This window comes from Hesperophylax consimilis, chromosome 19 (genome assembly GCF_061612785.1).
Source record: "Hesperophylax consimilis isolate HC1 chromosome 19, BYU_Hcon_1.0, whole genome shotgun sequence".
Classification (NCBI taxonomy): Eukaryota; Metazoa; Arthropoda; class Insecta; order Trichoptera; family Limnephilidae; genus Hesperophylax; species Hesperophylax consimilis.
In genome coordinates this window covers 4,841,471-4,855,139 of record NC_142854.1, presented here as the reverse complement: position 1 = coordinate 4,855,139, position 13,669 = coordinate 4,841,471, and the positions used below count along the sequence as shown (strand labels likewise).

The following is a 13,669-nucleotide window of genomic DNA, read 5'->3' as shown; positions in this document are numbered from 1 at the left end:
CCCCAATAAAGACTCCATTGAAATGCTTGGAGTTACTATATCAGACCAGCTCAAGTATCGGGGATCCATAGAAGCCCGAGTAAATCAGGCCTCCAAAAAGTTGGGCGTCTTGTACAGGGCTAGGAGATTCTTCAACAGTGACCAGCTGCTGACCCTGTACAAGTCTCAAGTCCGCCCAACTATTGAATTTGGGAGCCACCTTTGGGCTGGTGCCCCAAAATACTTGATAAACCTGCTTGAGTCTGTGCAAAGGAGAGCGATCCTGTCTGATTGACAATCCGTTGTTAACAGACCGATTGCCTTCTCTGATGCATAGACGCAATGTAGGCATGCTGTGTCTGTTCTACAGGTATTTCAATAGAGCCTGCTCCAAGGAGCTAGCAGCATTGATTCCTGATGCACCGGTGCACGTGCGCGAAACTCGACGGACACGAACTGAACACCCGTTCACGGTTGACGTTGGCTTCATGAGAACGGGCCGTTTTTACGACTCGTTTTTGTGTAAGTCGGCTCGTATGTGGAACGAGCTACCGGCATCTGTTTTTCCTCCCTCCTATAATCCGAGCCTCTTCAAGGCCCGCATTAACAAATCCCTTCCTACAGCCCCTACCTTACTCCGCCTCACAACGCCGCCCAACCGGGTGGTGACATAGTTCCCCTGTCTGTGCACTGCACAGGCAGGGACACTCTTGTGAGGTGTCACATAAAAAAAAATATATATATATATATATATATATATATTGGCGCACTTTTACAATCACAACAAAATGGCATGGCACCATTCGTCTCATTTTTAACTATTATTATTAAGTGTGTGCAAAAGAGCGAAGATGCTTTTCGACATACTTGCTTATAACAGCTGTTGAACACGAAAATCAATGCCAATGACAGTGATGTAGTGTGGAAAATTTTTTTTTTTGTTTTTAATTGAAAAAAAATGCTACCGGACAGCAAAGTGCCCATAACATTTTTTACTCCAAATGTGCCAAGGAATAGCTGGTTAAAGTTTGTCGGGTTAGTGCCGATACATCCTGTATAATACATGCATATTACATTTATAGAAAGACGAGAAAAGTCTCCGAGCGACGCGGGGTATACGTAAGCTAACTGTCTTATAAGGGAAATCGAGGAAGCTATTTGTAACATACGCACGGTGACTGTTTGCCTAAGCTGATGGTACGTAATGTCCTCTATTTTGATTTTTAACACGCTACGGTTTATAATATTATGTAGGTATGATATATTTTTTTTATTTAATATAAATCAAAGGTCTTCGACCCTTTAGAAACAACGACGCGGGAAGTAGGACTGCGAGTTAATGTTGACAAAACAAAAATTATGGTACAGAGCAGGAACCCCTCACACAGAAGAAGAAGTAGTGCACTATTTAAAGACAACTACTCATACGAAGTGGTCGATAAATTCACCTACCTGGGCTCCAGCCTGACAGAGAACAATGAGGATCCAGCAGAAATCAGAAGGAGAATCACAGCAGCCAACAAAACATACTTCTCTTTGCTGCCAGTGTTTAAGTCACGTAGTGTCCACAGAAAAACCAAAATAACCATATATAAGAACATTGTAAGAACTGTATTGGCATATGGATGTGAGGCGCTGACACTGACGGTAAAGATGGCTGAAATGCTGGATACTTTTGAAAGAAAGGTGCTGAGAAGAATATGTGGACCCGTGAAAGAGGGCGAACAGTGACGTATCCGGCACAATATAGAATTGTACGATATATATAAGGCCCCTAGCATCTCTGCACACATGAGACTCCTCAGGCTGAGATGGGCTGGGCATGTACAGAGAATGCCGGATACACGCGTCCCAAAAAGAATTCTGACTGGTCACCCAGGTGGAAAGAGAAAAGTGGGAAGACCCAGACTGAGGTGGGAAGATGAGGTAAGAGGGGATGCAGCACAGCTTCTCCAGGTGACAAACTGGAAGTCAGCCGCTGAGGACAGGAGGAGTTGGAGGCGACTGTTGCAGGAGGCCAAAGCTCGATATGGGCTGTAGCGCCATCGAAGAAGAAGAAGAAGAATATAAATCAAAGTTAATAATGTTATTATTAATTTTAGCAAGTAATTTAGTTTTTTATTATTGTGACAGCTGTTTCGGCGTTCAGGGCTGGATTCAAACTGTGGTTTGGCCACGTTGAGACGACTTATTTATATGATTCTACTTACCCCCGCCCAATTTTAATTTTGGTGATGTCTAAAATGATTTATTACCGGTTAAACCGATTTACTGAGAAAATAATTGTGACAATTGAATCTCTATTTTGTGGGGTACTTTGAAATATGTATTCTCCACGTTCAATGGTAATGTTTTCTTGTTAAATAATGCCGTAACTACTATTTTTTAAATAAAATAATAATTCTACGAATTGAACAGATGGCCTCCGCGGTCGATGGGTAAGGCTCTAGACTAGCAATCCTAAGATTGCGGGAACAAATCCCGGCGTGCGCAAGTAAATTGTATTTTATGAATTTGTGTTATTGACGAATTTATTTATTTAAAATATATAATAAATAAATCAATTTATTTAATTAAAATACAGTATACTTGCGGCACGTTCCAGAGTTGAAAATACTCTTAGTAACGGTCACCATCCAGAATTGAACGTTGCTTGAAATGGCTTTCGCCGCGTTTGGTGACCAGAACTGCATAGCTATGTACTCTTCTTTTACCTTTCTCTTCCCCGTCGTCTTCCCGTCGCCACTGCCTTCGGTTGGGAGTAGTTGGGACTCTTGTGCGGCATTACATTAAAAAATCCAAACTTTCACCTCTGACCGGTTAGTTTATAGCGGCAGCTACTAGTAGGTTCTAGAAATTCAATACATGCAACGCGCATCGCATTGGAACCTAGTAGAGTAAGACGGCGAAAGTACGCTGCATCTACCTATTCGCCATCGCCGATTTGTTTTCGAGCTCTATCACACTGAAGCATCTGGAAGTTAATTGACTTCCAACAATTATATTGCTACTTATTTATTATTAAAGAAGTAGACAATACTAACAAATCTAAACGAAACATGAAACAGAACAAGACACAGAAAATAAACAAAATAACGCTCACAATTTTGAACCAAACACAGGATCTGTGTCCCGGTAAAGCAGAAAACCTGGGTTCGATTCTTGGCTGTGACTGTTATCTTTTTATTTTCTGTGTCTTCTTCTGCTTAATGTTTCGTTTTGATTTCTTCTTCTTCAATGATATATTACATTGATGAGTATAATCTTTAATATAAGTTTGAATGAAAAAGTTATTCATATTTATGTATTCGTTGATGGTTAAAGCAGTAAAACTGCGAATAAATGTTCCCAATTTGTCTTCCCCATTAAATTATATAAATGCAAACGGTTTCTGCTTTTTTTGTATTTACTATGTACACATAAATGCACCTTTATACCTACGTATTATGTAGATTTCCTTGTAATATTTTTTTTATAATCCAAATATTAAAAACTCTTACGGTCACGTCATAGTAAAATATATAATCGTCTAAAACTCCACCAGGATATTTATAATTAATAAAATAAAATAAAAATATTTTTACCAATTTGAAGATTATGAAATAAACATTTTTATAAACAAATTAACAAAAATACCTTTTTTCTTTTTTTGCATTATTTTCATAAGCAAGAATACAGTATATTAATTTTATTGTGTGGGGGATTGAAGTTTTTTTTGTATTTTTATTTTATGAACAAGTATTGACTAACTTCAGGTTATACTATAAAAAGAGGTAAAATAATATATATATAATTATGTTTTTAAATTTTATTATTAAAAAACTTATTATTTTAATAATATCCGTATATAATAATAATAATAATAATGAGATTAAAGTTTATTAAAAAGAAAAAATATTTTAAAAAAATATAAATGAATATATTTATACATATTTTTTTATCTATGACATCAGGATTTGGCTCCATCGCTTGTAAACAGGTCCCTGCCAGAAGTGCAGTGCTGCCATCACAAGACCGTTTTCGCTCGTGGCTAGTCGTGTTCGAAAGCTGGTGATCCGTTTTTTCATTAGTGCTCGGAATCCGGGAGCACGCCCTTCTACAAACATCTCAGTGGCACTGCAGTACCAGGACAACCCAAAAAGTATTCGGTAGGAATTGTTGTACTTTACTTCCATTCTTTTTAGAGATGCTTTGTTGAAGTTGGTCCACAACTCCGAGGTAGGCTAGTGCAGTATGTGTTAAAAAGTTGCCTTTTTGCTTTTGGGCTACACTTTTTAAATCGTCGAGAAATCATATTTGCTCTGATACACAGTGATCTTTTCTGTCGCTCAATATCCATATCATCATTGAGCTCCGCTGTTACGATGTGTCCGAAGTATTTTCTCTCCGGTTTTTCAGTAATTTTTATGCCGTTTAGGCTGACGGGTAGTACTTTTGTAGGGCCTGCGCCCGTTTTAAATACTAGTAACACAGATTTAGTTGTGTTGTAGACCATTTTATGTTCAGCGGCATATTCTTCGCATATCTTTAATAGCTTTCTCAATGCTTTAATGCTTGGAGACAAAATAACCATGTCATCTGCGTACGCAATGTTATTTACGCAAATGTTTCCCAGGTAACAACCTACATTCGCTGAGGTGAGCTTATTGCTTAAATTATCCAAATAGACGTTAAATAAAATTGGTGATAAGCTTCTCCCTTGTCTGACGCCGCATTCCGTATTCACTGGTATTGACATTTTATTTTTCCAGATAACTTGGTTCTCTTGTTGATGATGCCAGATCGCCATAATATTAACTATTGAACTGGGTACATTCCTTTCTTGTAGTTTTTTCCAAAGCTTTTGAAACTCGTTAAATCTACTGAAGTATTTATACTATTATAGCTATACTAGTAGCGTATACTATTATTATTGCTTGTTATTATTATATATTTAGCTTACTTTTATTATAATAACGTGCAACTCCAGTAAAATATTTACATATAATGGCTTACAACTCTGGTCGCTAGAGGCGCTTTAGAGGCGAACATTAAAATGTACAAAAGAAAACTAAATCTCACAACTCGTAACGCTAGGAGGCGCTAATGTAGCATACCACCATCATAATGCTTGTAAAATGTCAGAAGTTAGGAAGTATTTAGAATACAGATTAGAATGTATTTGGAATTTTAGCATTTTTATAAACATTGAATTAAATCTACGTTGAAAAAAATTTATTAAAATTAACTCCACGCAGGGGAAAATAATTTCATTGGCATTGTCATTTTTGGGGATGCTGTGTGGTTGTAAAAAGGGAGGAGTGAACTTAGTGAAGAGATCCATATTCTAGGCTCGAGGAAAAACAGCGATACTGATATTTACCTCATCACAATGGATTCAGAATTTGATGTGGAACATTTAGTTAAATTAATTTGTAGTTTTTGTCATGTAGCTGTTATGACGGTAGAGTTCTTTTGAGATAAAACAATTATCGCTACATTCACATTAAGAAAGTCTATAACCAGCCAAATAACCATTTTTTGCGTTTAAATCTCTGCCATGATCAAGCACTTATCACACAAACTGCAAGAATATAAGTTAGTTAATCGCCCAGTCAATCACCCTTGTTCTGGGCTAAACACGAACTAACAACACACAGGGAACAACGAATTGATGACACGTTCTGTTCCCTATAAACCCTAAATAGGCAACATTGCCTAATGTGGCCTTTCGCAGTGACGGCTCGAGCAATACTTCGATGATGGGGACCTACATTTTTTGCGTTGACTGAAATCTCATTGCCGGGAGAATATGAAAATTTATATAAATAAAAGGAAATTACAGAGTCAGAGACGCCAGATGAGATACGGAGTCGATATAATGAAGTTTTTTAAGTGAAATGAGGCGTACGTGATGAACGAATAAATAGGTTTAAGGAGAATGTATATGAGGATAGAAGAAGTCAAAGACGCCTGAGGAAGAAATGGCACGATCAAGAGAAACAAATTTTTAAAAAGACTTTTACGGGTCACAACCTAAAAACTTTAACCAAACCGTTCATAATCGAGAGCGACGCCGGGTACCTACACGTCAAGTCTTGCAAGATTATCTAACTTAATTCAACGCGCGTGATTTCAACCCGAAGTTACCTACATAACTTTCTTGCATTAAAACAAACTACCAATAATATTCGTCACAAGGGAATTTAACAAAACGTAAATTTAGATTTGACGCCAAATTACCAAACCAAACAGAATAATTATTTTTTAATCAAACGGTCTAGCAAAATCTAGTACGTATATGTATAATATATATACTACTTTATTTAATTAAATATGGGTAATTAAATAAATCGATTTTTTACAATTTTGGAATCAAGTTTGGTAATTATTTGTGACTTAAAAAAATAATCTTGTCCTTTTTATTATGCAAATATAATGAAAAATATGAATTATTGAAAAAAAACCCCTTCGATGGCTTTGAATTTGATTTTCAAACGACCAAAAACGTTGGAATACAAATTTGTCTTATATAAATTTAAAATTCCGACACAATAAACGTCTTTTTTATAATGTTTTATTTTTTAATTTGTATTTCATTGTATTTACATATTAGGTTGGTAAAGATTATTTTTTAATAATTACACTTAATTAACAAAAAAAAAGTCAAAGTTGCCTCTAAAATCGTTAAAAGTCAAATTATTTAATGGCCCATATTATCTCATATAAAACACAAATAAATGAAACAGCAAATATCCGTACTAGATATTCACAAAAAAATTTGATTAAATAAAATATTATTTAGTTTGGTCAAGTATTTTGGCCTCAAATCGAAATTTAAGTTTTGTATGAAGAACGTCGAGGAATATCCCCGCTAGGTTTCTGCGCGTGAGAAATATATCAAAAGACTTCGATTGTCGATTTGCGATATTTGTGTCTCTAGTCTCCATTAGTAGTAGACTGTCGCTTGTTGCCTTGCTATCTCACAAAAATTTGAGCTTGAAGATGATCACAATTTTTTTTTTATTATATATCATCAATATGAATTAATTCTTTTATACGAATTTAATCATTTTGATGAATACAAAGATGTATAGACTATTTTGTTATTTTTGTTGTTTTCTGGAATATATGATCCCGTTGAGAGCCGCCACTGTGCCCATAAACAGAACACTGTGCATGTTGGATGTTGTACTACAAGTATTTAGGGTTCTAGACTACATTATAATGGAGCTTGTAGGGAGAGAAAACGCGTGTGTACCCGAGGTTGCTCAGGGTTATGAAAGGTTTGGAGTAAAGTTTTGAGATTCTGAAATTAAAAGTATTTGTGTCACATGTTTGTGCGTAGTCTTTGTCGGGCGTCCTCGGATTCTCCAACTATTCACTTCTACGTCATACATTCCCCTTACACCTCTTTACGTCTCATTTTACCACGAATAATAATTTTTTTGTCTTCTTTGGTCGTCCCGGACATTTTCTGCCTTTCACTTCAGGTAGTACAGGATTTTCCAATAAGAGGTGTTATTTTGAATAGCCCGCTATTTCGGTAGATGTTACTTTTAAAGCTGTCATTTTTTTGACATTTGACAAGTAGAAACTACGCCATCAATAATAATGGAACAATACACGCTTCAACAACGCATTAAAATTATTAAAATTCACTTCAGTGAATCAAATGCAAATCATCTTGAGTGATGAGGACCATTTCCACCTCGGTGGCTTCGTCAACAAGCTAAACTGTCGCATCTGGGGCTCGAAAAACCCAAGAGTTATTATTGAAAGGCCTCTTTATTCTTAATTTATGACTGTTTGGTGCGGTTTATGGTCCGGCGGAGTCATTGGACCTTACTTTTTTGAACATGAAGCTGGAGCAACAGTTACAGTGAATGGATTGCGCTATCGAGAGATGATTAATGATTTTTTATGGCCGGAATTGGATGGAATTGATTTGGACAATGTTTAATTTCAACAAGACGGCGTTACGTGCCACACAAGCAACGAAATCATTGATCTTTTACGATTGAATATCAAAATAACACCTCTTATTGGAAAACCTTGTATATTGTAATATTGATGGCCTATGTGGTCGAATGGTAAGGCTCTCGACTAGCAAGCTGGAGATCCACCCACAGTGGACGCAAGTAAATTTTATTTTTTTAATTTGTGTTATTGGATTCGAGATTAAATTCAAATTAAAATAGATGTATTTTTTTCAAACCTGTGAACCGGGTGGTGAATAAATTTAAATTAATTAGTTAATAATTTATCAAACCACAAAGTGATTGCTTTCTATGAAAACAATATTTATTGCCATTTTACTTTCTTCGCAAAGTAGTAAATAAAAAAGGGCCCCCACAGGACTTAGAAGAAAAACTATCCTAAAGGGGATGCACTACGTAGTGTAATATTTTAAATTGAGCCGCTATCAATAACAACCCTTACGTAGATGGCGATAAGGTTTAAATTCACGCTTAAAACCATCCGCCATTTATGCAAGAAAAAAACATGGCCAAAAAGTGCCTTTTATTTTATTTTGTGGATGTTCAGGCATAAATATTTAAAAAATTTTCGATCATTTTATAAATAACTAAATTTGACACATTATACAATAAAATTATAAGCGAAAATGGGTTCATAAGTAGGAGATTTTGAACTTTAAAGCAGTTTTCATAGGCCTTATACATTATTTTTTTCTGGGCTTATAAAAAGACTTATCTAAAAAATACTCGATTATTTCAAAGGCCAAGATATATTCTACTCGCAGTATTTAATTAAAGCATCTGAAACATTTCTAGGCGACCAAATTTTCAAACCAATAACACATGATTTTGGATTACTACGTATGGCATCGCCTTAACTGCTAGTTATTATCTATTCTCAAATTGTAGTACCTACCTGTAAATTAATGGATCAAGTTGAAATCAAATAATCGAAGACGTTAAACTGATCCCAATTCTAAAGCCATCAAATCTTCTGGCCTGAACCATTTGCAAGTACCACTGCTACAACTTTCAGTAATTTGGTTTCGACCAGTGCCGGACTAGAATACCGCAAAAAGTAAAACACACGGGCATTTTCCAGAATCAACTGTGCTGTTTCCTTGAAAATAATACATTTTTTGTATTTTTTGACCGTTTCATAGATGCCTCTGTGTTAACAATTAATTTGTTTTTATATACTCTTTTATGATTTTATTGTAATGTACATTTTTTTAATAAATAAATCAACAACTATTGCAATCTTTAGAGCACGGGCGTTAAGCGTCCAATGTCCGATGCTGCCTTTGTTTTAATGGTGTTTCGATAGAAGATGTTCCGAGGAATAAATAGCGTCATCGATTCCCTCGGCGCGGGTGCATAGTTGAGAAACACCCCAAACGCACGGCCATTAAACTGTACATAGTTGACATTTGTCAGATGAGAATTAGTCATTTCTACGACTCGTTTCTTTGAATTCAACAGCTCGACTATGGAACTATTTGCCAGCTTCTGTGTTTACACCCTCCTTCAAATCGGGTCTCTTTAATACAATTTATTTGTATTATCATAGCTCGTGGGTAGGTGAGGCAACTAGGTGCATTTTTCAAATTAAGGCAATGTTAGACGCATTAAACATATATATTATTAAAATATTGGGTCCCTCACCTTATATACTTTCTCTCAGTTCAACCCTGATTTCAAGTTTAGCAAACTGTTCTGGAATAGCACCTAATCCGATTAATCCCGTTACCATCCGAGTTTCCTTCGGAAACTCAGGGCAAACACCAGCATCTCTCGGCTACCTGTAGGCTGCGTAGGGTTAGGTTGGTTTGGGTTGGGTTGGGTTAGGTTGGTTTGGGTTGGGTTGGGTTGGGTTGCCTCAGAGAGGAGGGTCAGTTCGCCGGGATGTTTGCCCCCAACTTGTTAATCGAATAATAAACAAGAAGACCTGAAAATAGGTCGTAAATAAACAAACCAGCTGTTTGAGTTTGATAATGTAAGATACACAAAGGTTCGAGAACAGCTAATAAAGGTTTGTAAAATATTAACGACTTTTTTGACGCAGCGGTACACTTCATAGCAATAGTGATGTGCAACCTTTCTAACGATGGGGGCAATTTACCCATTTTCAATTTATTCGCACGTAGGGAATATACAGCTTGACGTAGTTAAACTTTGCAGTCAGTGGTGTCGCAAACCTATTCATATACTGTAAAACCGTAAATTTATTTCCAAAGCTAAAATGATGAATTCTGTCGATTTTATCATTTTGAAATATTAACCCCTCAATCTAATTTGTTCTGTTTTTGCAAACTATTACCCTTAGAACAGAACATTATGGTCTCAGAGAACTCGTTGTATCTACCTTACTCTCATGGTGAGAAATATGATCTACTCGGTGTTAGGAAGAGAAAGCACCACGCTTTATTTTCGAATCCAGAAGATAACCACAGAGAAATTCAAATATATACCTCCAGGAAGCCAAAGGTTCCGACTGCAATTCGAGGAAAAACTATGAATGTTTGTTCTATTTATTTTTATATGAAAAGACCAAAAAGTGAGGTAACAATAATGGTAAATATATATTTATCTAGTAAAGTATGTGCTTTTATCGTTATCAGTAATTTTTGTAATCGCATAACACATCAAAATGACAATTCAACACATCTTTAAAAAGTGATACAAAGTCATGAAAAGTGATGAAATAAAAAAGAGGTTAAGTAGAATATGTGGGTTAGAATTTCTTAGTTTTTTCATCGCTTTTAATCATTTTTTAAAGGTGTGTTAAATTTTCACTGGGTTGAGTTATCATGGAATCAGTAGTTTTAGTTCAGTGTTTGCATGAAAAAACTTAAGTTGAGCCAATTATAAAGCTTTTTGTGTTTTATTTAATAATTTAATATTTCTAATAATAAAATTTGAATGCGTGTTTAATCACCTTTCAAAAACAGTTTTTAGTTTTTGGATTCAAATGTAGAAATTTTTAATTAATTTGGATTTCATTGCTAAGCGGATTTATACATAAATTTTCCAAATCTCTGACAGCTTTTTTAAGATATATAAGGGTCAATATGCCAAAGGCCTGATGGAGTTAAACAAACATTAAAAGTTAAATGAACATTAAAAACAAACTTGCATTTTCGGGAGACAGATTCCAAATAGAAAGACAAAAGTTTATTGCGAAACCCTTTAGTGTTTTGTAAAATAGATTTAGAAAACCTAAACAATTTTACCATACCTTGGAATCTGAACGATTGCTATATAAGAAATTTCACAATTCTTTAATGTTATTTATATGTTTTTGAAACGTAATTTGGAAGCGTACCTACCCGTATAAACTGAAACCCACGCCTAATATCGTAATATCAAGAATAAAATTTTCCGTTCAACCCTTTTACAAAACAGGACCGAAACACTTTAATATTTCATTTAGCCAAAACGCGAAAAGTCTCGCGGGCCGCTTGTTGCCCATCACTCTACTTTAAAGTCTAGAACCAGGAATTGCTGGTTCCAAACCGGACTTGAGCAAATAAATTTTAACGTCTATTTACATGTCCTTTTATAAATAAAATTTAAATTAATATAATTACTTGTTGTATATTTGCAACTCATGCTACAGCGTGGAACATTGTCAGAGTGTCGTCCAGTGAAAATACTTCATCAACATTGTTACTTAGTTGTTACTAATACTAATAAATATTCATTCTAGACTTGCAGAAAAAAGTCAACAGATGTCGCACATTAAAAATAAAAAATAAGATAGGTTTATCTAAAAAGACGCTGTCTGGATTGCATTTAGTTCGGGTTGAATCTTGCGATCATACATAAAGATAGTTGCCAATAAAAATGTGCGGTGAAAAAATGAAGACAATGTTAGTAGTTCTTATTCGAAGTATGATACCGTTAAAAGTGACCGAGGGGAATAGGGTCCCATTAGCTCAGTTGGTAGAGCACTGTCCCGGAAAGACAAGGGTCCTGGGTTCGAGTCCCAGATGTGACCGTTTCCTTTTCTGATTTTTCTGTTTCAGATTTTCGTTTAGAAATCACTAATATTGTCTTCAATATATTTGTTGTAATACCTACGTATGTTTTTCGTGGCTGTTCCCACTTTATAGATGTTACATTGTTCTCTGTCACTATCGCGGATGGTGGTAGATTTCTTTCAGAAAAAAATGTAACAATTTGCGAAGAGCATTTAACCAAATATCAATCAAGCATGTTATTTTTGAAAAACTCCGCAAATAATTTTGTAATTTTTAGGATGCTGAATGGTGGTCTTTTTAAAAATAAAAGGAAGTTCTGGAAAGGGAAGAAGTATGAGGGGTGGGTAGGAATTTTGAGGTTAATGTGTTAATGAGTGACGTATGGATCCATCGCCTTCCAATGCAATGCAAGACGATGGGTTGAGAGACCTCAACCAAAACCTGCTTTGCATCTGGTGGACAAACCTCACCCCATTGCAATACGGCGCTGCGCCAGTTATTTCGCGTTATCTGATCCTCTTGACAGTTCGCCTTGGTAATTGCACCGACTGATTTAACTCATCACTAACCATGTTGTATTGTATTTGTTGCAGTTATGCTACGGAGCCAGCTCTCCCGCGCTGTCAGACCGCCGCCGCTTTCCCACGCTGTTCCGCACCCATCCCTCCGCCACAGTGCACAACCCAACACGCATCCGTCTCATGCAACGCTTCGGTTGGTCGCGCGTTGCAATTCTGCAACAGGCGGAGGAAGTGTTCATATCGGTGAGAAAACTTACCAATTTAAACTAATAATTTATTCAAAAGACATTCCTTACATAAGACTTTTATTGGGTATTTTTCTTATATCACTTATTTGCTACGATAGCGAGCCATGGCGCCTGAAATGATTAAACAAAATTAGTACTTTTTGTAAAATCTTATGACTGCGGTATTTTCACTAACTATGAATACCATTAAACATGTGTGGAAGATTTAAAGCTTACGTTTCTGATTCCGATAATTGTACTCAAAGTATTTAATAACAGGCCACAACGTTATTATGATATATTAAACGTCAATGTCTGGTAAGACGACCGGCACCAACGTCACCCAGCGTTACGTTAACGTCGCCGAATTCACGAATAAAAACGAACATGTCTTTTTAGCAGAAAATCTAAAATGGCACATTTAAAATCGTTATTGGAAATGTTTATGAAAATTATAATAATTTTTTTCGACACTGAAAAACATTGAAAATATTCTATCGTTATATCCGAAACTGCGAACGAATCATGTGATTTTAAAAGTGGACTGTAAACAATGTAAAACGAAATCATGCTTGATGGAATTGTATGATGGTAAAGGTAGGATAGAAAAAAAGATATGGGAAGGAAAAAGGATAACCAATCACTTTCCACACTTTGAAACATCTCTGCGAAGGAGCACATAACATAATCACTTTAACTTAGTTATTTCCACCGCTATACATCGAGGTAATTTATCACCAAATGAACAAACACGAGGACTAACTATAAAACTATATTATATACACCGACAACCTGCTTCCATGATAGTCAGATTTCTTCTTCTTGTTCCAAAACAAAACACTCGAACTTACACCATTTTCTTGCAATAATAATGTAGAATGACTGACCTGCAGGAACCAACTTTATTCTCATTTCAAGACCAAAAAAGGATTAAGATGAATCTTCTCAAATGGAAAATCTTATGGAACATTAGAAAATTATAAGATTATGTAGATCATATT

General features: G+C 35.7%; 1 protein-coding gene across 1 annotated transcript in view; it reads left to right on the top strand.

Annotated features, from left to right (window-relative positions):
- GABA-B-R1 (gamma-aminobutyric acid type B receptor subunit 1) overlaps window positions 1-13,669 on the top strand; it is a 462,430-nt gene that overhangs the window by 366,909 nt on the left and 81,852 nt on the right. Inside the window, exon 4 of the mRNA XM_089643299.1 lies at window positions 12,514-12,684. Coding sequence (XP_089499425.1) covers window positions 12,514-12,684 — 171 coding nt within the window. The remainder of the gene's footprint in view (window positions 1-12,513; window positions 12,685-13,669) is intronic.